General features: G+C 48.5%; 5 protein-coding genes and 1 long non-coding RNA gene across 12 annotated transcripts; 4 read left to right on the top strand and 2 right to left on the bottom strand.

The window, feature by feature from the left end:
• The first annotated feature begins 548 nt into the window (after positions 1–548).
• Positions 549–2,053, top strand: ntaq1 (N-terminal glutamine amidase 1). The gene is made up of 6 exons (XM_088318438.1): positions 549–701; positions 1,077–1,176; positions 1,259–1,309; positions 1,410–1,564; positions 1,708–1,832; positions 1,903–2,053. Exons 1-6 carry the CDS (start codon positions 643–645, stop codon positions 2,025–2,027), a joined length of 615 nt encoding a protein of 204 aa, XP_088174564.1. The 5' UTR covers positions 549–642; the 3' UTR covers positions 2,028–2,053.
• Positions 2,054–2,109: 56 nt separating this feature from the next.
• Positions 2,110–7,391, top strand: lrp12 (low density lipoprotein receptor-related protein 12). The gene is made up of 11 exons (XM_088318437.1): positions 2,110–3,212; positions 3,399–3,455; positions 3,516–3,651; positions 3,716–3,918; positions 4,170–4,417; positions 4,491–4,640; positions 4,709–4,930; positions 5,001–5,267; positions 5,340–5,542; positions 5,624–5,756; positions 5,871–7,391. The coding sequence occupies exons 1-11, from the start codon at positions 3,170–3,172 to the stop codon at positions 6,810–6,812; spliced, it is 2,604 nt and encodes an 867-aa protein (XP_088174563.1). The 5' UTR covers positions 2,110–3,169; the 3' UTR covers positions 6,813–7,391.
• Positions 7,392–7,474: 83 nt separating this feature from the next.
• Positions 7,475–15,280, bottom strand: LOC148321871 (regulating synaptic membrane exocytosis protein 2-like). 6 transcript variants are annotated; one of them, XM_088318432.1, is made up of 33 exons: positions 15,257–15,279; positions 15,092–15,181; positions 14,820–14,958; positions 14,566–14,757; positions 13,657–13,712; positions 13,458–13,577; positions 13,285–13,384; positions 13,087–13,210; positions 12,980–13,014; positions 12,855–12,910; positions 12,743–12,778; positions 12,521–12,651; positions 12,283–12,454; positions 12,036–12,192; positions 11,876–11,944; positions 11,672–11,795; positions 11,492–11,599; positions 11,311–11,361; positions 11,158–11,226; positions 11,027–11,086; positions 10,747–10,856; positions 10,110–10,550; positions 9,993–10,034; positions 9,861–9,899; positions 9,733–9,755; positions 9,573–9,655; positions 9,366–9,494; positions 8,897–9,072; positions 8,664–8,799; positions 8,480–8,592; positions 8,294–8,395; positions 8,044–8,183; positions 7,475–7,963 (listed from the first exon to the last, which is right to left on the bottom strand). In XM_088318432.1, the coding sequence occupies exons 3-33, from the start codon at positions 14,860–14,862 to the stop codon at positions 7,772–7,774; spliced, it is 3,429 nt and encodes a 1,142-aa protein (XP_088174558.1). In that variant the 5' UTR covers positions 14,863–14,958; positions 15,092–15,181; positions 15,257–15,279; the 3' UTR covers positions 7,475–7,771. The 6 variants fall into 6 exon arrangements, with proteins under 6 accessions (XP_088174558.1, XP_088174556.1, XP_088174557.1 ...); XM_088318430.1 differs by having other exon boundaries at positions 8,294–8,592; positions 15,257–15,280; XM_088318431.1 differs by having other exon boundaries at positions 8,294–8,592; positions 11,311–11,358; positions 15,257–15,280.
• Positions 15,281–15,295: 15 nt separating this feature from the next.
• LOC148321870 (uncharacterized) lies at positions 15,296–16,743 on the top strand. The gene is made up of 3 exons (XM_088318442.1): positions 15,296–15,943; positions 16,024–16,170; positions 16,234–16,743. The coding sequence occupies exons 1-3, from the start codon at positions 15,860–15,862 to the stop codon at positions 16,348–16,350; spliced, it is 348 nt and encodes a 115-aa protein (XP_088174568.1). The 5' UTR covers positions 15,296–15,859; the 3' UTR covers positions 16,351–16,743.
• Positions 16,744–17,195: 452 nt separating this feature from the next.
• Positions 17,196–22,149, top strand: LOC148321869 (uncharacterized). The gene is made up of 4 exons (XR_015839463.1): positions 17,196–17,644; positions 18,168–18,265; positions 21,449–21,596; positions 21,705–22,149. It is a non-coding gene; the product is annotated as an uncharacterized LOC148321869 (long non-coding RNA).
• On the bottom strand, positions 20,859–22,961 carry LOC148321868 (uncharacterized). Of its 2 annotated transcripts, XR_015839462.1 has the most exons (9): positions 22,671–22,961; positions 22,447–22,474; positions 22,180–22,366; positions 21,980–22,026; positions 21,681–21,762; positions 21,501–21,585; positions 21,338–21,393; positions 21,052–21,222; positions 20,859–20,981 (listed from the first exon to the last, which is right to left on the bottom strand). XR_015839462.1 is itself a non-coding variant. In XM_088278785.1 (6 exons), exons 1-6 carry the CDS (start codon positions 22,689–22,691, stop codon positions 21,546–21,548), a joined length of 405 nt encoding a protein of 134 aa, XP_088134911.1. In that variant the 5' UTR covers positions 22,692–22,961; the 3' UTR covers positions 21,400–21,545. The 2 variants fall into 2 exon arrangements, 1 of the variants encoding a protein (XP_088134911.1); XM_088278785.1 differs by lacking the exons at positions 20,859–20,981; positions 21,052–21,222; positions 21,338–21,393 and having other exon boundaries at positions 21,400–21,585.
• Positions 22,962–24,395: the final 1,434 nt, after the last annotated feature.

Genomic DNA, 24,395 nt, shown 5'->3' with positions numbered 1-24,395 from the left:
TGCTGTCCATTAAATCAGTTACAAATATGCCACCCTTCTCAAATCAAATATTTGCAAAGACTGATTTCAGAGTTATTGTAATGACTCAACTGTTCCTTAAAATATTTTTTTTTGCAAATCTCATTTTGCAGAATATATTTGAATTCAGATTTAACTTCAATTGAAGAAATAGATGTGTCAGCGATTTCATGAAGGTGGACTTAACATTTTTGCAATATTTAGAGATAGTCTTAGATGTCTTAGAAAATCTTGATTAGATTTTTTATTAATTAACATGCAATCCCCCGAACGCCAAGTCGCTTTTTGATAAACCTTTGTGTGTATCAAAAAAACTTTATACGTCAATGAATGTTCCTTAAATTTACAAATAAAGCTTTACGAGGAAATAAAAAAAAAAGTAACTTCCGCCAGACGACTCTTCAAAATTAAAAACCATTTCATCGTCTGCGCGTTGTAGAGAGGAAAAATCTTCTTGAATAACAATAATTATATTCACATTTACAGCGACACAGACTTGCCTTGCTTATTGATGATGATTGGTTGTTATCTGCTGACGTGAAACATCGATTTTATTTTGAAAGAAAATCGGTTTTAGTGTTGGCTTAAAGTAAAAACTTTATGACACTATCGTGTTGATCTAAAATGACGGAAGGCGGAATCACACCAGGACAGAACGAGTGTGCTTACAGCAGTTGTTACTGGTAAACAGCAACACAAACGCATTATTCGAATACAATTTATCAACGTCCACTTGTCAAATGTGTGATCGAGTGTGATTCGGACATTTTGTTGCATTATTCGCCATTTGCGGCACTCGGGACGTGAGTGTTTCGCTGCGATGGCGCTTACTTGGGCGCTAGAGGGCGCTATTGCTACGTCACAGCTGTGTAGCGCCAGTTAAAACCTCCAACATTTGATTTGAAATTCTAAAATATATTTATGGATTATTTTCTCAACCCCCTGTATCGGTAAAGTGGAAAAAATATAAATAACATATAGTGTTCTCAGTATATACAATGGACTACTTTTGCCTGTAAACAAATGTAAATAATTCCATTCGTGTTTTGTGTTTGCAGTGAAGAAAATGTGTGGAAACTTTGCGATTTGGTCCGTACGCAGAGAAGTGCGCCTCTCCAAGAACTCTTTGTGGTGTTCATCTCCAATGACAACAGAATGGTGAGATTGGCTCAAGTGGTAAGCCGATACGTTCTCCAGAATTCAGTGTGCTTGCCTTGAAATGGTCTTCTTTTGCCGTCAGGTTCCTCTGTGGAAACAGAAGTCAGCATGCGGCGAGCAGCCTGTGATTTGGGTAGGACGGTGCCAGGTGACCTGATGTTAGTCAGAACCTGGTCTGCACGGTTGAGTGTTGACATGGGCAGCTGCATGTGTCAAGTGTGACGTCTGTTCAGGATTATCACGTGGTTCTGCTTCACTTCCGGGCCGGGTCCGAAGCCGAGGCCGCCATTTACGACCTGGACTCCGTCCTGCCGTTTCCCTGCAGCTTGAAGCTTTACGCCGCGCATGCCCTGCGTACCGACCACGACATCCAGCCTGCGTACCACAGGTAGTGACAAAAAATAAATAACCAAGCGATGACTCATAACTGTAAAAAGTGGTAAGTTTGGCTCTCTAAATCAAGGTAGAGCTGTACACGCTTTAGACTTTTGGAAGGAACGCTCCATGAACGACACTGTCCATGTTGCGCAGGAAGTTGCGTGTGGTCCCTGCCGACTGCTTCTTGTTGAACTTTGCCTCGGACCGTTCGCACATGAAGAATGCCGATGGGTCCTGGAAGATGCCGCCCCCGCCCTACCCCCCCATCTCCACTGCAGGTCAACATTGTGTAGAAGACGAGCGCTGAGCCGGCGACCTCTTTGTGACCTCTGTTGTCTTCTCATGCAGACGCTCACATGAACTTGGATGACTTCATCTGCATGGAGCCCACCCGCGGATGGGGCGACGTTTTTACTTTGGACCACTTCCTGAGGAGCTATGTCAAAGACTTGCCATCGCCACCATTCTCATAGCGCGTGTGTGTGTGTGTGTGTGTGTGTGTGTGTGTGTGTGTGTGTGTGTGTGGGGAGGGGGGGGGTGCGGGCGGGCGGGGGTGTGTGTGCGTGTGTGGGGGTGTGTGTGCGCGTGTGCTAATTGTGCATTGATACCACAATAAAACTCATCTGTTTCACCCTGTTCACGTGACGTCGCATCAATTCAGTAGGTATCAGATAAGAGATCCATATCTGATAGATATCTGAACAAAAAAAAAAGCCAAAATTGTAAATATATGGAATTGTATTGCTTTCACACCAGAAAAAAAAAAATCTTTATCACGTACTAACGTGATTAATTCACTTTTTTAATGTGATCATTTGGCTAAACAAAATAAAGCAATGGCGGGAAATTATGCAGGAATGCGTTTTATTAATTACTTATTTTCCCCTCATCTTATAAATTTTAACCATTTTGCCTCATTTGCATTATATTATTTGCATAACGTTGAAAGTGTTTTTTTTTAAATCACGTTTTACCGTGTTAAATGTTAATGTTAAAACCAAAACTGTTCCGTCTAGATATGCACAGTTTTACTCATACTTCAAAATGTTAGCAACGTTTTTGTTTGTTTTATTTTTAGGTTGCGAGTTCCTGCCGTGTCGCGTTCTGACGTCACATGGAAGGCGTGGCTTGGTTGTGGCTGAACAACAGCAACTGCTGCCTGAGACGCCAAAATATAATTAGAAAAAAAAAAGTAATATTTGTTGTCTGTCGTTGTTCGAAATGGTAGCGACGGACGCCCGTCGTGTTCCGACAAACTGCTGCGGTCCTGCTGTTTGTCTTCCGCGTTGACGAGGACGAGTTGGTGGCTTAGCTGCGTTAGCATGCGGTGCTAAGCGGCCTTTGTGTACAAAGACATCGGCGTCGCCGGCAAGCTCGACCGCCCTTGTCAGGCCGCACAGCACAAAATGTTCCATTTGTAGACGAAACAAGCAGCACTGCGCCCGCTTTCAAAGCCTTCCGCGTCGTTTGAGAGAAATGATGGAGCGTCCTTCTTCGTCGGGCTAGCAAGCCAAGTAGAGCCTCTTTGTTTCTTTAGCTTAGCTTAGCTTAGCCAGCATCTCCGACGATTGTTGCTAAGCTAATTGTGCACATTTGTGACCTTGGAATCGTCGTCATGGACGTGATCGCGTCAGGTGTTTTCTTGCTCCTCGTAGCAGGTGAGTTGATGTCAAGCCACCGCTTCAGTCCTTGTTTTGAAATCTAAAGACACACCTGTTCATGCTGACGGATACAACATAAAACGCGTAGCCGTGATTTAACATCAACCCGGGTTGCCCTGGCAATGATGGATAAACGAGCTCATTTGGTCTCCAAGATGGCGTCTAAGTGTTTCTTGTTCGCAGGATGCGTGGGAGCTTCTCAGAAGAACGAAAATGTTTTGGTGTCGGGAATTTCCAACGGTGAGTGAGTGGACCCGTGAGCATCGGATCCGGCCCATCCTCATTCTGTGGCTCTTTCAGCGTGCGGCGACTCATCGGAGCTCCTCCGAGCAGCCAGCGGGGTCATCGCCAGTCCCGGTTGGCCCTTCCAGTACCCGGCCCGGCTCAACTGTAGCTGGAACATCCGAGGCCGACCTGGAGACAGGGTCACCATCAGGTACGTCGTCGCGGCCTTGCTCGTCACAGAGGCTCGCTACAACTTTTTCATTCCGTCTCGGCAGTTTCCAGGACTTCGAGCTGCAGGGATCGCATCGCTGCTCATCAGACTGGATGTCCATCAGCAGCTACAAGAACTTGGACGGTCTGCGAGTGTGCGGCTCCTCTCTGCCGCCACCTTACATTTCATCGCAGGACCACGTCTGGATCCACTTCCGCTCCGACGATGTTCTGACGGGAAAAGGCTTTCGGCTGTCCTACGTCACAGGTGAGCTTTGGCGGTTTCCCCGGAGAAAAGGGCACAGTCTAATGCTAAGCACGCCGCAATCTGATTGGCTGCTTGCTCAAGATGGTTAAATGCGCCCCTCTCTGAAGTTCACGATGAGAAGCCAGCGCCTTCTCTTCGGCTTCTGGGCTGAGCAGAGTGCTGAGGCGGACGCAGACGATACGGAGGGAGGGAAGCATGGAAAAAGACTGTCACCCAAATGTGTGTCCTTTCTTTGTCTGTTTTGGTCACAGGTAAGCCGGATGTGTCCAGCTGTGACGTGGACCAGTTCCACTGCTCCAACGGGAAGTGCATCCCCGACTGGTGGCGTTGCAACTCCATGGACGAATGCGGAGACAATTCGGACGAGGATCTGTGTGTGGACTCTGCGTTCTCCTTCCAGCCCTGCAGCCTGGACCAGTTCCCTTGCTTGTCCCGCTACACGCGAATCTACACCTGCTTGCCTCACAGCCTGCGTTGTGACGGCAGCATCGACTGCCAGGTCAGGTCGACTTGGACTTCAGCTTGAACTTTGACCCCCCCTGGCTTCATCTTTAACTTCCTGCTCCTTTCAGGATCTGGGCGACGAGATCGATTGCGAAGTCCCATCCTGTGGGGAATGGTTAAGGAACTTCTACGGCTCCTTCAGCTCGCCGAACTATCCTGACTTCTACCCTCCGGGAAGCAACTGCACCTGGCTGATTGACACCGGAGACCACCGGAAGGTACGGGGGAGGGGGGCTCAGAGCTTGTTCGACTTGAAATGCTCCAACGTCTGCCGTTTTTCCCGCAGGTCATCCTGCGCTTCACAGATTTCAAACTGGACGGCACAGGTTACGGTGACTATGTGAAGGTGTACGACGGTCTGGAGGAGAACCCTCGCCGCCTCCTCAGGGTTCTGACGGCCTTCGACTCGAGGGCGCCGGTCGCCGTGGTGTCGTCTTCCGGGCAGCTGCGAGTCCATTTCTACGCCGACAAGATCAACGCCGCCAGAGGTTTCAACGTCACCTACCAGGTTGTCGGCGTAATCCGTGGCGGTCGGCGCGGCTCGGATGCGGTTCTATAGCCTCTGTTTGGATTCTTAGGTGGACGGGTTCTGCCTGCCCTGGGAGGTTCCTTGCGGGGGCAACTGGGGCTGCTACACGGAGCAGCAGCGCTGCGACGGCTACTGGCACTGCCCCAACGGCCGCGACGAGTTGAACTGCTCCACATGTCAGGAGGACGAGTTCCCCTGTTCCCGAAATGGCGCGTGCTATCCTCGATCGGACCGCTGCAACTACCAGAACCGCTGCCCCAACGGCTCGGATGAAAAGAATTGTTTATTCTGTCAGCCTGGAAATTTCCACTGCAAGGTTTCCTCCCCGACGTCTGCAAATGTTCTGTCCCACACGAAGCACCAACGCCGTGATCTCATTTCCGTTTAGAACAACCGCTGCGTGTTTGAGTCGTGGGTGTGCGACGCTCAGGACGATTGCGGCGACGGCAGCGACGAGGAAAGTTGCCCCGTCGTGGTTCCCACCAGGGTGATCACGGCCGCCGTGATTGGCAGCCTGGTCTGCGGCCTGCTGCTGGTCATCGCGCTGGGCTGCACGTGTAAACTGTACTCGCTGCGCATGTTCGAACGCAGGTGAGCGCCCGTGCAAACGCGTTCCGCGTTCCGCGTCGCGTTTTTCTTTTTCACACTGAGCCACAGTTGCGCTTGTCGTAGGTCGTTCGAGACGCAGTTGTCCAGAGTGGAGGCGGAGCTACTGAGGAGGGAAGCCCCTCCCTCCTACGGTCAGCTGATTGCGCAGGGTTTGATTCCACCTGTGGAGGATTTTCCAGTCTGCTCCGGGAGTCAGGTAAGACGCCGCCACAACGCTGCGTTTCGTTGTTGACATCACAAAATCATTTTGAGTCGTGCACAAGATTAGTTTGCGACTGACGAAAGGTTTTTGTTGGGTCTCCGCCCTCAGGCATCGGTTCTGGAGAACTTGCGTCTGGCGGTGCGTTCTCAACTTGGCTTCACCTCGCTTCGCCTCCCGTCTGCCGGGCGCCACGGCAACCTGTGGCGCAGCCTCTTCAGCTTCTCCCGGTCTCGCCAGTCGGGGTCTTTGGCGCTGGTCTCGGCCGATCTCGAAGACAGCGGCGGTACAGCGAGTTCCGCTTCAGACCTGCTGTCCCCGGACTCGGACGATACGGACACGGAAAACGAGAGGGGGAGGGAGCGTGGCGTTGGGGCGGTGGGTGGTTCCGTCGCCCCCCTGCCCCAGAAGACGCCACCGGCCAGTTCAGTGGAGGCCGCGGTATCGTCAATGGCCTCCAGCACCCCCGCAAACCCACTTCCCAGCCTTAGCCGAGTCCAAAATGGTCCCGGCGAGGCTGTCCCTCCCACTGGCCCGGTCACCGTGGAAACCACCGATCCGGACGTGGAGTGTCACGGCAACCCATCCCCGCTCCCACCCCCACCCCCCTCTACCCTGCGTCGTTTGACCCAGAATCTGCACCGCCTTGCCAGGAACCTTATGACAACGGGTCGCATCCAGCAGAACCAGACTTGGACCAGTCACAGTCCGCTCCGCCAGCTGGATACGGGAAGGGGCGGGGCCGAGTCTACAGAGCAGCGAGAGAGCCGAGACGAAGATGACGTGGAACTTTTGATCCCGGACTCGGACTCGTCCTCTTTGTTTGGCGACGTCCGCCAGCCGCTCCTCAACCCGCAGCCCTCGCTCCCATCGCGCCACTCGTCCGCGGCGGCTCAGAAGGCGCGACGTCCGGGCGCCGGCAGCACGCGGCCGGGCTGGGACGGACCTTGCGAACACTGCGGGAAAGTTCACACGGCTCAGATCCCGGAGATGTGTCTGGAGGTCGGAGGCAAGATGGAGAGCAGCGACGACGAGCTGCTTCAGCTATGCTAACGGGCTAAAGCTAACCTTCCGGCGAACGGAATGACAGGCTAAAAGTGCGATGGTGAGCATGAAGGCTTGTGTTCGAACCCGTAGCGAGGCTCTGCGCTCTGTCGCTATCTTCGCCGTGCTAACATCGCTCGCAGCAGAGACGATCTGGTGACCAAGAATGACATCACTGACCCGCTTCTGTTGTCCTGGGCCTCACGTTGCGCAATTCTCCTCCTCATTTCCTCCTCTGTTGGGAAAGGATCCGGGATCAGGTCACGTGATTAATTCTGCCATTTGCCACCAAGAGCAACCCTTTTGCACCTTGATGCTCAATCAAAGCCAACTCTCGTCTCCCCAAATTGTGGAATCTGACCAACTCGAAATGGTTTGGCGAAAAGATGTGATTGAAAAAAAATGGTCCTTGATGTCATGGAAATGAACAAAGCAGTATTTTTTATTTTTTATTTTGTGTGTTCCTGGTTTTGGTACCTCAGCTATTTATTGTTACTGTTATTCCAATTGTGATGTTCTCTGACCTGCATGATGATCTTTCCTTTAGAATGTTTTTTTTCAAACTGAGTTATTAAACTTTTAAATGCTTCACGTATACAATCAATCATCATTATTTATTCATCCGAAATGATTTCAGTCACTTCCAGTTAAAAGAAAAAGGAGCCGCCAGATTTGACAACATTCACAATCTTTATTTTCAAAGGTGAATTTGACGTGACGAGCACAATCTGACAGCAACTCGTTTGCTACCCTTGAGCTAGCGCGCTAATCCTCTCTCTGGACTCTTCTAGAAGTTGGCCGCGTTGGTCACATGCTTTTGATGCGGTGGTGAGGTCACATGACTCCTTGGGAGCAGCGCTGAGCGTCCGACAAACGCCGATTGCACGTAATTCCTTCTCCATCGCCCGGAATGCGCACCGACGGTAGCCGAGGAGGCCTTTTGCATCTCTACCCTCCTTGTCAGGTTTCTATGATGCGCTTCCGCCTTCTGTCTCCTTATTGGTCAGCGGGGCCAAAGCCGGGTCCACCAGGGAGGTGGCGGGAAACAGTTTAAACCAGCCAATCACCATGATGGACAAGTCCAAGTCATCCAGCAGAACCTGAGCGGCGCCCATGAAGGATTTGTGGTCCATCTTGCCGTAATCGCCCCACACGATGATCTGAGCAGTTCCGGTATCAAACACACACACACACACGTGAGTCCAATCACAAATGTTCCCGCACACGATTGACGCCTCACCTGCAGAACTTTGCCTTCCGGATTCTCTTCAAACTGCAGCTGTTGTTGATAAAGCGGATCCAGAGTTTTTCTGGCCAGACGAGTTCTTCGCTTCAACAAACATTTGCCGTTATCCATCAGGTAGACCTTCACGTATGCCGCTGGGCCACAAAGCGTCTTGTCACAAAACCAAGCAGAGCTTCACCGTGCTCTCTAGAATCTTATCTCACTCTCGAGGACCGGACGTGGGCCCCACTGCGGTAGAACTTACCTGGCGTGTTCTTGTTTCCTTGTTTCCCGACGAGCCCCCTGGCCCGGATCACCTCCACATCTAAGCGCTCCTTCCTGTAGACCATTCCGATCTGGATATCGCCTGAGCAACAGAGCAGCGCAATCGCAAACACCGGATATGATCCCAACTTGGCCGTGAGTCCGACATTTTGTGATTGCTCGGTACCCATGGGAGGCGTGGCCAACGTCTGCCTCCCGGCCAGCTGGGCGGGACCTAACCCATCAAGGAAGCCGGTGAAGTGTTTGTCTGTGGCCAGCTTGACTCCCGGGAAGATCAAACTGAAACAAAAATGGCAACATGAGAAGAATTTGTCGGAACGACAAGACGGCGGAACGACGATGACGCGTACGCGCCGGGCTTCGGGTCCTCTGCGTCGGGATCGCGGCTCGGCTGTCGGGTGAAGCGAGACTTAAACTCCACGGCCAGTCCGGTTTCCACACTCCTCTGAACGGGAAGTCTCACCACCTTCTTCTTCTTCTCTTCCTCTGAAGAAAAGAAGAAACAGCGCTGCTCAGGCTTCTTTCAAGATCGGGCTTTTGCCAGATTCCATTTTGAGTTTTTGGATGTCCGACGGGGTCTCACCCTCCGGATTGAGTTGCGAGGCGCTTTGGCTCTTCTTTCCCAGTCCGACCATTCCCATCACCCGAGCTCCCAAACTGGATCGCCGCTTCTTGTCGTCGTCGTCATCGTCATTACGGCTCAGCGAACAAATGTCGCCGCCCACACTGGCGGACTTGGCGGCTAGTGCCGCGGGCGACCTACCGCGGGTGGACAGCATGTTTCACTCTCTGATACATTCAGTGTCATGGACGAGTATAGACATCAAAAAGTGCTTTCATTTTACCTGGACTGGTAGTGAATGAGTTAAAATGTTATCAATGAGAAATGCGGCACAGGATCGCTGCCAAATTAGCGAACTGGCTTTCTTGCCATACAGTGACACCATCTATACTGCGATAACGAGTTTTTGCCCAGTTGAGGTTCGACATCAGGATCTCGATTTGGACAGACCTGGTCCGAAGATGGAGCATGGCGCCGGTCCATCACTTACTTGGCCACCGCAGGCTCCTCCTCTTCTCCTTCATCCATCGATTCGTTCGTCGGCAGGGGGGTCTTTTCTGTTGCTGCCACCGCGGCGCCCTCCAATGGCGCCTGCGGACATTCCGGACCCTCCGCTGGACTGCAGCCGCCAATGAGATGAGAGTTTGAGAAGGTCCACCGGACACGAGGGCCGCCGTGATCAAGACGATGCAGTCACCTGACACCTTGGCGGTTGTCGAGGACAACGGACTCAGTGGACAAGTTGCTGAGGGAGGACTTCAACGACAGGCTGTCCCGCGTCTGCGCAGCGCCGTCGTCGCGGGTTAGTCACGTCACGTCATCCATCAATCATGTTGTCTTGTGAAATGCGTGTTCACCTTTTCTGAATCTTTCATCGCACCTGCAGAGACACCGGGAATGAAATAAGGAAGAAAGAATTGCGAAAAAACAATCATGTGAAATGTCTTTTTTTTTGTAGCTGTATATGCCAAAGATGCTCACGTACTATTTGCTGCTTTCATCTGCTGATCTTCCCATGTGACCTCTGACCCGCAGCATGAAAAAGACGAAGACCAAAAGTTGTCCGCCATGCTTAAATAGGCACGGTCACATGATGCCGCGTTGACCAATCACTGACCTTTCCTGCTGCCTCCGGGTGTGGCCGAGCGTCTCTCCGCCTCTGACGTGATGTGATGACATCAGCGTGAGGTAAGCACAACGCACCAATCAACGAGCACAATGGTTTAGCACGCACCTGGAGTCTGAGGGGGCGGAGCCGGAGAAGCGCTTGCTGCTGGGGGGGCCGACGCTTGATGACAAGTGGGTGAGGTCGGGGGAGGGTCTTGCTGAGTATTTGTCAATGGAAGGGGGGAACCTGTGCTAAGTGGGGGAGGAGGAGTTTGAGTAGTTGACAAGGGAGGGGGAGGAGCTTGATGCGATTCAAAGGGTGTTGGGAGCGGAGCTGGATTTAGTGGGGGAGGAGGGGAGGCCACGGGTTGGTGGTGGGCTGCGTCGATGGTAGAAGTTGGCTGGTGCAAGTGTTGCGGTCCTGTAGGAGGCGGGGCTTGTATTCTAATGAGCGGAGGGGATTGATGGTTGCCCGTGGGAGGAGCCTGTCTGTGCAAGGGGGGAGGCGAAAGATGAGCGGACAGAGCGCTGAGTCCGCTTGCTGCTCCTTTAGTGGGTGCGGCCCAAACTGTTGGATAGCAGGATGAGAGAAGCACAGAGTTGTGCGTTGATTTGTGCGCAGAGAGGATGACGTCACTCTGCCATGTGGCGCTAAAATGTGGCGCTGCGGACGCCAGTGGCGCTGCGGACGCCAGTGGCGCTGCGGACGACAGTTGCGTGCGATTGCGGTGCGGATTGCGTGATTGACCTCCTGTCTGTCTTACGTGTGTCCGGTGCACCTTTGGGCGGGACGGCGGGCAACTGGCGTCCTTGGCGACCGCACTCGGGGCTTCCGATGGGACTCATGTGGAGCGACCCATCGTGCCGGCCTACTCTGTCGGAGGAGCGCAATGGGATGAATCAGATACTTTCAAATGATTAGTTGTCATGTGACCGATTATCGCCGTCACTTGTGCAAGAACACTCATAATGAACGTGCTGCAGAAAACAGAACGGATCCAAAATTGAAATGGGACCAGTCACGGGCCTTGCGGGCTTATTTACCTCAAGAGCTCCTCGTCAAAGGCTTCTCCATCCGACGGTAAATCTGGGATGAAGTTCTGGCTGAAGAGCGGAAGACAAGCTTGGAATATTTGAACCTCAAACGGACCCCCTAAATAAATCTCCAGACTCACTTAAAGTCCTCAACACTCCCGTTCGTCTTATGGTTTGTCCAGGACGTGTTGCAAAATCTTCCAGGGTAACTACACACACAAACGAAGAACGATTTGTTTTCCTATCCGCATTAAAATTAGCATGAAGGAATTTTTGTGGGCCGATTGCCGTACCAGTCTTGGGAATCAAGCGAGGCGGCCCCAGACCTCCTCCTCAATAACCTCCTGGACACACGGACCGTGTTAATCCACATGAACCACTTAGACCTGCTCAACGACTACCTTTTGTGTGACAAGGTTACAAAGGACTCTGCCGTAGAACCAGGAAGTAAAATCCAAGCAGTTTCATTCTTACTTGTCCAGGCTGTTGTGGTGTCCGACGTCAGAATGAGCTTTAGTGATCTTGGAGCCTCGTAGCAGTCGCACGGCGTCGTCGCGGTAAAGTGGATAAAGCGGGGTCACGCTGCGGGCCAGGTCACAAATTCAAAAACCACTCAGGGGTGAGCCAGGCCTTTAGCGGGAGGCGGAAGTCTACCTGTGGATTGGAGACGAGGACCTCGCCATCATCGGGTCGCACTGCAAACCGGGACAAGACGACGGCCCGTGCTCGCTCAAAGAGTGGGCGGAGCTGTAGAGGGGTCGCCCGTTCTTCCCGAAGTCTGGCCAAAGACAAAAAAACGAAGCGTCGTCACAAGATGCGTTGGGAGGTTGGTGATGCATCATGGGATTTGATGTTCACCTGATATCACCCCGATGCCGTCCTCGCAGTCAAAATCGGAAAAGTCTCCATCGCTGAACCTATGAAAACCTACAGAGACGTTCAAGAAAAGTAAGTCGTATGTCGTGCGTACATCTCTGATCCTGTGAGGATTCTGATCTCCTCTAGAACTTTGACTCACAATGCAGCCTCCTGGCGGCGGGTCCATGCTGCAGTACTCTCCTCTGCAGGTAGGGGGACGTGTTGACTCGCGGTAGAGAGGCAAAAGTGCTCCGGTGAAGTTTGAACCAGTGAGGCTCATCATCCATCAGGGTGGTCTTCTCCAGCCCGATGACAACCTGGAGTACCGCAACACCAAGAATGTGGACTTCTTTCAGCCCCGCCCCCCTCCAGGACTCAACTTTTGCTTGGAGGTCGCCTGATCTCACCTCGCCAAGGAACTGACTTTCTTCCTCAGACACTCCGCTCTGATCCCAGACTGTCAACTCCAACATTCGCTCTCGGAAGTCCCGTTCATGGACCGGAGAGTACATAAAGGTTTGGTTCCATCGAGGTTCTGCCAGTTTCTTCACGGTCTTTGTCCTTCGTTTACTCTTGCCACTGACGAGAAAAGCGCGTTCTTCTTCACCGCATCGCATCAACGACCTTCAAATTGGACTTTCTCACCTTCTGTCAGGAAGTAAGTAGATTTCGACATAAAGGTTCCGGGGTCGGCCATCTACTCGAACGGGAAGTTCTTTCGCTCCGAGCACGGTGACGATGAGCTGATGGCCGAGTTTATCGTACCAAAGCTTCACCTGCAAGGCCAAGACGGAAAGAAACGGAGTCTTCGGGTGGATGCTTGGTGCGCCGTCGTAAAACTTCGACGTGTTCTACATGTTCACTCACCTGAAGTCTGGGAAGCAAAACACGCTTGCTTCCTGTCTGGAAACAACAATGACAAACTTGTTTCAGCGGATTGACCAATCGGAACGCGACACTGGATGTTGTGGAAACTTACCGAGACGTGCGCTTGCATAGTGTTTGGGCTTATGGGAGAGTCGTAGGAACTGGAACCTGTTTCCAAAAAAAAGGTGGCAATTTGACTGTGACTTGATCAAACATCTGGAATGTTCGTGAACTCACTGGAGAGCAACTGGGAATGGGAGGAGTCTGCCGCTCTGGAAATAAAAAAAAATACAAAAACAGTCAGTTGACGGCGGGATTTCGGGTGACGGAGAACATGAGCTCACCTGATTGGCCGCGACACCAGCAGCTCCACTTGAGGCTCCAACTTGGTCTCCAGGATGATGTTGTAAACGTCGTTGAAGGTGGCGCCTTTTAGAACGTGACCGTTCCACTCCAGAACCTGATCACCTGAACCACACCGCCAACGGAACGGCATGGCGTCTTTCGGTACGCCAGACGAAATGGTTGACAGGTTGCCTTACCTGCTCTCAGGTGTCCCACCGTGTCTGCCAGACTTCCTCGTTTCACTTTGGTGATGAACGCACACAAATGACCCGAATCGGTCATTTTGCCGCCAACCACCTGCAAGGTCAAACCGTGTCATCAAAACGTCCGACCCGTTGAACGGATGAGGGGTGAAGAAAGGAGGACAAGCCTTGAGTCCGAGCAGCGTGCCGGCGTCCGCGTGGATGGACCCGTCCTTCATGGTCTTGTTGAGCAAAATCCGTCCAATGAGACGCTCGCCGTCTGTGGATGGTTGCCATGACACCTGTTGCTGAAGGGTGAGAGCGACGAGGGTGAATTTGCAACAGCAGCACTCGTGGGAGGGATATGAAGGAGGAGGCGGGGCTTACCGCCGGCATGGCGGTGGGTTCACTGTGATCCCACCAATGGCTGTGGTCCATGTCTCCTAGCAAAGGAAAGGTGAAAGGTCAGACACCGTCTGATACGACGCTTCATCATGATGCCACACGTCAATGAATGCATCGTTGGAAAAGTTTGAAAAAGTAATCAGGTCAACAAAAAACAATTCAGCACTCACTCAAAGACGAACGCATGAAGAACAGAACACGTGAAAGTGGGAAAAAGATGACATGATGATGTCATCGGACTTCACCGCCCTTTTGTCCTCATTCCTACGATTCCCACGACGGGATTGGTCGACGAAAAAATTGCTCAAAGTGGTGGAGGCAGCGCAAGCGTCATCGCTTCGGCTCCCAACTTTTTTGCAGCGATCGGTGGAAGACGGCCATGTTGTTGCTATTCTGGCATCGCCATGGCGATCTGCAAGCACGGCAGCCGGCTAATCCACCTCCCGCTCTCTTAATCCAATTTAAAAAAAAAAAAAAAAAAGGCTTTTAACTTCTCAGAGCTTCCGTGGACTTTTTCAGGCTCAAGCACAAGAGTCGTGTTCTTCTTTGCTTGACGGCGGTTTCGGCCGAGTCCCGGAGAACCGAGCTCGAGCTGCGGCCGACCCAAGAGTCATGCGCTTTGCTTTGCTTGGCCTGAGAGGAACGATCCCGGATCAGCACTTGTAATCTGCTCGCTGACTTGTGGTCCAATTGCAGTGAAGCCGCGCAAATCGTCAGCGTGACGCTTGACTTTCTGTCCGCGCTTCGCCTCGAGGGCCCGAACAGCTTTTGTTAATCAGAACCAACTCACACAACCTGCAAAAACCGACCTGATGACCGATTCGCTTTTTTTTGCTCATTTGTTTTTGTTTTTTTTTTCTGCTACCGAGCCGCAAGCGTGTAGCCACTCACTACCCCGCTCGCCACTGCTGTCCTCAAGCGCGGTCAGAAGCTCCTCCTCCGAGCTGCTGAGGTTACTGATGGCGAACACCTTTCCCGGTTTGCGCGTGACACCGCCATTGGCTGATTTCCTCCTGTGGGCGGGGCTTCTGTAAAGGTTTTTATGAGCGATGGGAACGCGTGGAGGGGAGCGCGACCTGTGACCTGTGAGCACAAATGGGCATCAGTGAGGCCCCGCCTACTTACCACACAGCATGTGGTCTCACCTGGCCTTGGTGTCAGCAGGGTCAGGTGGTCTAGAGTTGCCATGGAGGACTCAACGATGAAACGCTGCCCCTTTCTAAATGAACTTCAAAAGGATGCTCCTGTTGCCGGGCAACGACAAGCATCAGAAAGCTCCGCCTCCTGTCAGACACACAGAGGACCAAGACGTAGATTACTTTATTCCACCCCGAGCCCCCTCCAAAAAAATCAAAATGTTCCACAATGTCACATGATCTCGCTTTTATTTTGAAGAGCAACAGAAGCAAAATCTTACTTTCTTCGTGTCCAGAAGCTTCATTGTGTCCTCGGGGCTGCAAAGTCTCGTGAAATGCTTTGAAGACCTCAGCAGCACAACCAACACGTCCTGTGCATGAAGCACAATCAGCAAATTTGCAGATCAATTCTAACCCCGCCCACTCAACAACAACCCAAGCCACACCTTCAGTACCAAGCTCCACCCCCCTTCAGCGTTGAGCTCCACCCTATCTTCACCACCATCCTGGTCTTCCAACGCTCACGAGATTGGCTCCTTCTCAACACTTTTTATGCCGAAGCATGTTGGAGTAATTTGGAAGTGAACCACACGGTGGCGTAAGAGAGCAGCAGGTGAAATGAAGATGTTTTGTTGCTCATGTGGTCCGGCGTCCCTTTGCTAGCGCAGGATGCTTTGCAACGTTGTCTTGTGTTAGCATTAGCAACATTTAGGAGCGCAAAGCCTCTGCAGGATGCAGGATGGGACAATCTGTTAATCTTATTAAAGTGTGGGTGTGTGTTTGAAAATGAGAGAGAAGTCATGTGACAAACATAAAATGATTTATTTATTTATTTTTATTTTTTTTACATGACAGCTTTTTGCCTTTGCAGTTCATGTTCATCATTCGGAACATCCGTTGAGTTGGATGTCAACAAAGACGAGGATAGGACGGCCTGACGTCGCGAGCGTCACGCGCATCGGAGCAGCCTAAGAGGATTATTCTTTTCTTTTTTGTTCTCTTGCGCGGCGCCCTGGATGGGCGGACAGACAGCGGAAGGGTGACGGCAGATGAAGAAACGTGCTTGTGTGCTGCTGGCGTTGCTGCTGGCTGCGGCGTGTTTGCAGGACGCCGAGTGCAGCCTGCCCATGGAGGTAGGCCACGCCCGCAGGCATGTCGGCGAGCTGCTCGGTGATGCACAGTTGACTGAAACACGTTTGGCCGCTTGTGTCAGATCACCGGCGAGGCAGGGCCGCGGTACAACGTCAGCGGGCGTCGCCTTGACGTCATCCGGTCGGGTGTGCCGACGGGTCACCATGACGACTTCCGCCGACTTCCTGGACTTTGTCGCCGCCTGAGGAGGCGTCGCTTCAGCTACCTGGTAAACGTTTGGAGTCCGCTCACCGGCACGTTGTTAGCCTAACATGCACGTTTGTCTTTGCAGTGTCACAAGGCAAACTTCTGCTGGCGGGAGCGCAGCGAGGGACGGGGTCAGAGTGGCCAGGTGTGCCGATGTCCGAGGGGTTTCACGTGTTCACGCATCTTCATTCGCAGCATCTGACCGCCGTCTTGACTCAACTCCGCTCTCATTCCTTCAAATTTATTTGCACTTATCTTAGGTAATTAAATTACCTTAGATAATGGTAGTTAAAATAATTAGATAACTATTTTCTTCAAAATTCAAGGATTGTCAACTTTTGTGACCATAATGATGTGGAAAATGACGTCACACTTAAAGATTTTAAACGTCATGTGAATCGGGATTTCACAGCGTTACACTGTTCTAGCGCCCTCTGTTGGTCAAGGCGTGAGACTACAGTCAGTTGACAACAGACCCGTGACGTGTTCGTTCGTGCGAGAGTAAAAAAGGGCCGCTGTCCACAATGTCGTTGGCTGTCTCATCATTGATGTTATTGCAACCAATAAACGTCACAGTCAGGTGTCATGAAATGTCCTCGACCTTGTTGCTCTGTCTATATGAAACATGTGGGCAATGTGTTGCATTGAGAATTTTAGCCTAAAGGCTACAAAATACGTGTGGCAATAAGTCTGAGAGATGTTGGAATTTTAACTATTATCTGACTCCATTAACCAAACACGACCTACATTCATCCAACAATTATGCGCGCTCGTTTTTGAGAGAGAAATGACCAGGAAGACGGATTAATTCCTAACAGCAGATCTATTACAAAGTCTGGGGCTCGGTCCCTATCATTACAGCTCTGCGCGTCTCTGTACCCAACAGAAGACGACGACACTTCTGCACCAGTGCCAAGTCAATCCGGGGTACAGTTACTCCAGTTATCCACAGGAGGGCAGCATTACATCACATATTGTGCTTCCTCGAAACTTATGTCTTGGTTTGTCCCTCTAATTCATTATTTGCGACGTCACGTTATGTCACTGATAGTGTAGTGGTACATTCGCCTGACGTGTGTACGGGCAGCGTGGGTTCGGTTCCCACTCGGTGGCGGTGTCTATGTCTACCCGTGGATTGGCCGGGCGACCTGTTCAGTGTGTGACGACCCCGTAGTTAGCTGGGATAAGGTCCAGCACCCTCCCACCACTCTGTACAGGATAACCGGTGTGGATAATGCATAGCTGCATCCAGTTTTTGTTTTTGCACGATAGCTAGCCGCGACCCGGAAGTTAAATTGACCGGAAGCGGAAGCGAAGAATTGTTTGGAAACGTCATGTTGTGGTTTTGAGTATGTTAGCGTTAACTAAGACATTTTAGCACTGTTTATTCGTGCAAAGGCGTCCACAATAAAGCAATATTGGCTCCACGTCGAACCGATGAAGGATTATTGGCTCCGCGTCGATCTGCACAAAAGTGGCGACGCGTTTGTGCAAAGGTAACGCGTCCTCAACTTTTCCACGTTTTCACAGCTTGTTCCTTTAGAAGTATATTTCTCTTTAAAAAGAAACATGGTCTCCCATTTAGCGTGTTCCTCCTTTTACACTCGTGTGACTCGGTTAGAGAAAAACACGTGGTGCATGTGCACAATCTAACGCGACGCTTTACTATTTGCTATTTGGTAACGTGGCTACTTTTTTAATGAAACTATCTTGTCAAAAATGAGAACGCCTTGATATCTTAAAGTAAAAAGACGCGTATCGTCTGTTTTAAATGCTTTTAAAGATCACACTGACCTTAACGAGTGCATTTCTGCTTTCGATTAAAAAATGGACAGCTTGTCATCAAAACAAATGTTACATTTACTTATTTGCGGAATAAACATTTAAGAGTACTTTAATACTTTGTAGTTATTGGCTGGCAAGCCACGTTTTTTTTCTTTATGCAAATTGACCCATATGCAAATTAGGGCATATGCAAATGAGCTCACTCAATGTTTATGTTTTTGTTTATTTTTACAGGATGGAGGATGTTTTGGACACCAAACAACCGACAGGTTCATAGTTCTGGACATCTGGACTCGTCTGTGCTCCAAAGACGGCAACTTTTTTTGGGACCGGTGAGTGTTCTGTTTCAAGGCAAGGCAATCCATGCTGTGCGCGTAAGGGGTACCATGCCAAATCATCCCAAAAAATCTTAAAAATTTTATTTTGCCGATTTTCATTTTAATGAACCTTGTTGTGCTTGGTAGTGATGGCATAACATTAAATCTAAAATTTGAGGTCAATTAGAGCAGTTTTTAAGTCTTACAAACCCACGCATATTAATTAGTTTGGCAAAAAGGGGCGTGGCCACCTTACTTTAAGCCCTTTTTTCTCAGGAACTACTTTGTCAATCGTCACAAAACACATATTTTTGGAATGGGAACTTTACAAGGAATCCAAATCTGCAATCATTTAGCAGATCAGTGCATATTTTTTTAACAGCGTAGCTAATTAATATTCGGGTGGCTGTAACTCCAAAATCGCTGCTCTGATTGACCTCAAATTTGAGATTTAGTGTTGTGCTATCACTATCAACAAGCACAGCACGTTTCATTAAAATCAAAATCGGCTTGGTTTTAAACCCACTGAGTGATTTGGCATTGAATGGCCCCTTGAGGAGGTGAGTGTGATGGCACTTAGTCATTTTTCAGTGCGCCTGGACCTCTGCTTCATCGACTGCGCACATACAAGCACGTCATTCAATGCTTTTGAACATTTGTTTTTTTATATAAATGGTTTAAAACTAATTTGTATTATTAGTAAATTGTCAAAATAACACAGATTTGTTTATTAAATATTTTTTTCAAATAAAAAAAAAATATATATTTTGCCTGCGTAAGAAAAATAATAGTTTTTACAAAAAAAATCCTTAAGCACATGTTCAGAAGCATTGAATGATGTTCTTGTCGTGTTTGCAAGTGTTGTGCAGTACTTGAAGCTTTGGCCTGTTGTGCTAATGTGACATCACACACTCTTCCTCAAGCACATATTGTGGCGTCTTCTGCTGCTGCTTCCATGTAGAGCCAGTCAGCCAGTGTTTGTGTTTAACTTGAGTCAAACGTCATTGCTAAAATGGTGTCAAATTGTTTAAAAAAGCGTGTTTGCGTAGTATATTGTTCAACTCTAATTGGAATGTTTGTTTTATTGCTAACTGCACCCTGACTAAGTTAAAAAATAATTTAAAAAATATATTTTATTTATTTTTTTAAAGCGTTGTTATCCACAAATTGTTTTTGTCATGTTCTCATTTGTTGAATGGATGTCAACTAGACTGTTTGAGTTTTCTTGGAAGATTTTTGTTTGGCCTCTGATCCAAGCAGGCTTCTTGGTTTCATGCTCAAAGCCAGATGGCGAGCTGTCCCGTCTGGCCTTGAGCATGAAACCAAGAAGCCTGCTCGCATCAGACACCAAACAGTCCAGTTGCCTTCCATTCAACAAATGAGAACATGACAAAAACAAATAGTGCATGACAGTGCTTTAAAAAATAAATAAATAAAAGAAAAACTCAGTCAGGGTGCAGTTAGCAATCAAAACTTTCAGACTCCAATTACAGCTGAGCAATTTACTGTACAAAAACTTTCCTTTTGACAATTTCACACCATTTCAAAAATGTTGATGTGTGACAAAAGTTAAACACTGGATGACAGGTTGTACATGAAAGCAGCAGTCGAGGTGAGTGAAGTCAGTCATGCGCTTTAACCTCTGCTTGATTTATGACAGATGGTGTCAAATTATGTATTTAAAAAAAACTGCTTCTCTTTAAAATATATTGTTGAACTGTAAATCGAGTCTCCGTGTTTTATTGCTCACTACACCCTCACCGAGTTGAAAATGGCCTTGTTCTGGATGCCAACTGGACTGTTCAGGTTGTGCTGGAAAACGTTTGGCCTCTGCTCCGAGCAAGCTTGTTGGTTTCATGCTCAAACAGCAGATGGCGAGCTGTCCTTGCTGGCGTTTGAGCATGAACTCAAGAAGCCTGCTCGAACGAGAGGCCGAAAGTCTTCCAGCGCAACCGGAACAGTCCGGCTGTCGTCCAATCATGGCCCGGAAAAAGCATGTTTAGTAGCCACACCCACTTTGCAAATCTGGATTTGTCATGCGGAAATTTTTCCATAACTCCGCCCACCTCTTGAAAAGGCCAATCACAATCTGCCATGCAAAATAATTTGCCTAACCCCGCCCAATCGACCAATCAGCATGCGGGTATGCAAATAAATTTGCCTAACCCCGCCCACTCTGCCCAATCGACCAATCAGAGTGTGGGTATGCAAATAAATTTGCATAGCCACGCCCATTCTGGAGCAAAAAACGGGTGTTTTGGCACTAATTTGCATATCCACACCCCTTTATGCTAATATCAGCATTACATGTTAATATATTTGCATGACCCCACCCCCCTCCAAACCAACCAATCAGATATCTAGATTCTTCCAAATTTGTAGAGCCACACCCACTTCTTACCAAAGTGACCAATCAGAGAGTCCCTATTCCTGCATTTGCATAATGCCCCGCCCACTATCCTTTTTTTTATGCTTATTAAATAAATGTTAGTTGTTAATTATTAAAGATGTTAAAAGAATTTATGACATGTAAGATTTTATTTTTTTTTTTACAAAGTACAAGTTAAATGGCAAAAAAACTTTAAAAAAAAGTTTACAAAAGATTTACAAAAAAAAACAAAATTGACAGGTGTCTTCTTGCCGCTGCTTGAAGTCGCCAGCCAGCAGGACCAAAGCGCAGAGGGCACAACAAAACGACACAGAGTCCAAAGTCATGGATGCCAGTCACTACCTAGAGAAAGGGGACCTGCGATTTAGAGAACATTCCTTGTGCAGTGAACATTTGACAAAATTAAACCTACCAGGGAGGAAGAGGATCGAAGAGTTTGTACGGCCGCATTCACAGGAAGTTGTGACGTGTAGTCACAGAGCATGCACGCGCACGAGTGGTGCAACAGTCTCAAACTTGTCTTCCACTTCTTGGCAGGCAGCTCCGAAGTTGGCTTCAGCACCATCTTGATGTGGTCCTGCAGCTGACAAAGTTGACGCAACAACGCCGGGTTAGCAAAGAGCCCCCAGTTAAAAAAATAAGTCTGCACAACCAAGTATTGTTGAAATGACCATTTATTTTACTTGCAGATTGCACACCATGGGAGGGGTAAAAAGTTGCAGTGGGAGGACAGCTTGGATCAGTGTGGTGACTTCTGGAAAACAAAAAGCCATTGTGAGTCAAAACATTTAAACACCTTTGTGTTTCAGATGAAATGCACGACCACAAAATTCCACTTGAGTCATTTTGTGATGCTGGAACCTTCTGCTTGAGAACGAACAGTTGCCAGTTCTGCAAACTTCGCCATCATGCCAAACTGCTCCTGAGGGCTCCACCGTGGACAAACCTAAACAGGAGGTAAGGAAAAGACAAGTTCAGCTTCTAATTTTTAAAAGTTTATTCGTGTCAACGTGAGAGATTTCAGGAGCAATGACGACGCACTTGTAAAAATTCCTCATCCTGCAGATGCGAAACGTTGGTGGCCAGCATGCAAAGTCCATGATGGCGCCTTCACTCGAAGCTTCTGCACAGTCAAAAAAAAAAGTCAACACGTCACAGAATGTTGATTATGTTTCCGCATGCACCTACAAGAAACAAGAAAATTTTTTATTCACGTTATTTAAGTCAGAGTAGTCGCTGGTTCAGGTTCTCCAGGGCCAAGATGTACTTTGGCGCCATCTGGTGGACATAAGCAGGAAGAAAACCAACATGTGAGTATTGGCGCAGAATGGCAAATGTACCTTTGTGAACGTCTTGAGTGAAGCGGATCCCAGTGCAACTTTGAAAACTACAAAAGAGAAATTTGTTAAAAAGGTTCATGTCGGCCATTTTGTTTTGCAGAGTGATCAAACCTTTCATGTTGTAGCTCTTCTTCACCATGTGCTGAAACTAATTAAAACATGATATCATATTTGTATGCATTTGAGTGTTTTTATCTCACCAGTGACGAGAGCAGAGCTGAGCAAGACATCTCGGCAATGACCTGCAGCACGAAGGGTGGGCACACAAAGACACAATGTTAGCAACATGACATTTGGTAAGCGCATTTAAAAGGAGTTTAAAAAAAAAAAAAAAAAAAAGAGACGCCATTTTAGAGTAGATTTGGGCATTCGCTGCAGGGTGCAAGCCTGTGGACAGAAATTGAAACAATTAAAACAAAGCAATAGTTGATTCGCGTTTGCATTGTGAACATACAAACGCTGGCAACCTCCCTTCTGCCAAACGCGGCTCTTTTGCTGCAATGCAAAAAAATACAAAAAAGCGCGTTAGTTGAAAAGTTGACAGTGTTTACTTACCGCTTTAAATCTCAAGCGTTTGTGTCATTTCAATTGAACACTTGAGCTGTAAAATAGAAAAGTTGCACGCCGAAAACGTGAATTAGTGGTCAAAGTTCCAATGACGAGTCTAAAAAAAGAAACTTTAAACACTCACGTTGACAAACCTTCTGGTCATCTTGTCGCGACGTCGACTTGAAGTTGTCAGCTCGGTGGAGAAAGAGAACGCTCGTTCAAATTGTCGCAGCTTAAATAGATTTTCGCTAACGACGTCACGTGGTACCCCCTTTTTTTTCAAAATCTTTATTTAAACGAGAGACAAAAAATAAAAGACGAAACATTGACGGAAAAACTAGAGAAAAAGCACACCAGGCGGGGATCGAAATCGCGCCGCTGGATGGTGCTTGCACCGTAATCCTCACCGTTAACCATTCGGCTATTTGCGCCATGTCACTTCCGGAATATTTTTCCTCCTATATTTTTTCCCATTCCCTTTGCCTGCTGAATAATTCATACTTTAAACTATAAATCCAAACTAAACACAGATCCGTAAAGCCAGAAGTAGTCGAGTGGTTTACCACTTTACGTTTGGTTCAGCTGTTCCCGTGATCGAATCCCCTTTTCTGCTTCTGTGCAATGATTGCGCAGAGAGCGAGACTCGAACCAGTGTCACCTGAACCGGACACAAAGTTTTAGACCAGTCAACCAATCTAGATGAAATTTTGCGCAATTTTTGGGTCGTATTTCTCCATCCTATTTCTGTTCTGTCATTTGATTATGGAGTCCGGGACTTTGCCAGTCTGGTGTGGTCAAGTGGTCTATGCCAAAGATTTCGGCTACCACAGACCTATTTCATACCACAATCTTTTCCTTATATTTATGTATGTTGAAAAATGTAGCAAAGAGGAGGGCTCGAACTTGTTCACTCCGGTACCGGAATCATGTTCTTTTTCCATCGGCCAACCAGCCGTAAGGGTTCGGCCCAAAAAAATGAAGATCATGGGTACGGACACAGATTATTGTGTTGCTTTAAAATCGAGTGCTGGTTTTCCCATCCACCTATAACTCCTTCTGGAATTCCGCTACATCCTCCACTGAACTTCAAATCCAAGGACGGCCATTCTGATGTTTCACTGCCTCGTCTATCCTGGGTGCAGTTACTCCAGTTAGCCACAGGAGGGTACAATTGCATCATATCTCGTGCTTCTCCTGTTTCCTCCAAACTTACGTCTTGGTTTGCGTCTACGCACTATTGGGTTTATGTGTGATTCATTTGAACATAAAGAACATGCAAAGATTGTACTTGGTTATGTCAGCTTTATTTGGAGAAACACAAGATAACAAAGACATGTCACATGAGGAAGCACATTTTGAATGTATTTTTTACTGCTTTAGTTTAGTGCAGAACCTAAATTGGGCCCAAAAATGAACAGCAAAAATCTATGAATAATTTATACTCCCCTCAAAGCAATCATCGCTCCCCGAATAGTTCAAACCATAAAAATGTCGCAAACTAGGATCCAAAACACTTGGAAAAAGGCTCACAAAATTTGAACCATTACGCTGTACTTTATAAAAACTAGTTATAGCAAATGAAATGTAAAGAATTTAACCGTTTGCGCGTCAAAATTAATTGTGGGTACCAGAGTGTACCATGTATGGTTGTGCACCACGTGACCTTCAGTCACTGTGGCCTTAGACAGCTCAGAAACGAAATGGATAAAAGTGAGCAAATGTTGCTCCTCTGCAGTCCCTCAATAATGACACTTTACATTCCAACAGTCGTGTCTACTTGTCTTGTGTTCACTTCCTCCATATGTCCACGAGGTGGCAGTAGATTGTCCACTGACCTTGATGAGTGTCTTTTTATTTTACTTTATTT

Source organism: Idiotropiscis lumnitzeri, chromosome 16 (assembly GCF_059441095.1).
Source record: "Idiotropiscis lumnitzeri isolate Australia: NSW breed Sydney's pygmy pipehorse chromosome 16, RoL_Ilum_1.0, whole genome shotgun sequence".
NCBI classification, from domain to species: domain Eukaryota; kingdom Metazoa; phylum Chordata; class Actinopteri; order Syngnathiformes; family Syngnathidae; genus Idiotropiscis; species Idiotropiscis lumnitzeri.
The sequence above is the reverse complement of the archived record's forward strand: the minus strand, read 5'-3'. Positions and strand labels throughout refer to the sequence as shown.

Bases quoted from the DNA above. Each gene is read 5' to 3' on its own strand.
- LOC148321868 (XM_088278785.1), bottom strand. From the start codon at position 22,691: ATGACCAGAAGGTTTGTCAAC. The intron at 21,763-21,979 runs GTACATTTGCCA...TTGACTGTGCAG, and splicing joins CACTCAAGACGTTCACAAAG to AAGCTTCGAGTGAAGGCGCC. The intron at 21,586-21,680 runs GTGCGTCGTCAT...CCTCCTGTTTAG, and splicing joins AGGATGAGGAATTTTTACAA to GTTTGTCCACGGTGGAGCCC.
- lrp12 (XM_088318437.1), top strand. From the start codon at position 3,170: ATGGACGTGATCGCGTCAGGTGTTTTCTTGCTCCTCGTAGCAG. The intron at 3,919-4,169 runs GTGAGCTTTGGC...TTTTGGTCACAG, and splicing joins TCGGCTGTCCTACGTCACAG to GTAAGCCGGATGTGTCCAGC. The intron at 5,268-5,339 runs GTTTCCTCCCCG...ATTTCCGTTTAG, and splicing joins CTGGAAATTTCCACTGCAAG to AACAACCGCTGCGTGTTTGA.
- LOC148321871 (XM_088318430.1), bottom strand. From the start codon at position 14,862: ATGGCAACTCTAGACCACCTGACCCTGCTGACACCAAGGCCAG. The intron at 12,652-12,742 runs GTGAGTGAACAT...TTGGCCTTGCAG, and splicing joins TTTTGCTTCCCAGACTTCAG to GTGAAGCTTTGGTACGATAA. The intron at 8,800-8,896 runs GTGAGACCCCGT...TCTTTTCTTCAG, and splicing joins CTCGCAACTCAATCCGGAGG to AGGAAGAGAAGAAGAAGAAG.
- ntaq1 (XM_088318438.1), top strand. From the start codon at position 643: ATGACGGAAGGCGGAATCACACCAGGACAGAACGAGTGTGCTTACAGC. The intron at 1,177-1,258 runs GTGAGATTGGCT...TTTTGCCGTCAG, and splicing joins TCTCCAATGACAACAGAATG to GTTCCTCTGTGGAAACAGAA. The intron at 1,310-1,409 runs GTAGGACGGTGC...ACGTCTGTTCAG, and splicing joins GCGAGCAGCCTGTGATTTGG to GATTATCACGTGGTTCTGCT.
- LOC148321870 (XM_088318442.1), top strand. From the start codon at position 15,860: ATGAAGAAACGTGCTTGTGTGCTGCTGGCGTTGCTGCTGGCTGCGGCG. The intron at 15,944-16,023 runs GTAGGCCACGCC...CGCTTGTGTCAG, and splicing joins AGTGCAGCCTGCCCATGGAG to ATCACCGGCGAGGCAGGGCC. The intron at 16,171-16,233 runs GTAAACGTTTGG...TTGTCTTTGCAG, and splicing joins GGCGTCGCTTCAGCTACCTG to TGTCACAAGGCAAACTTCTG.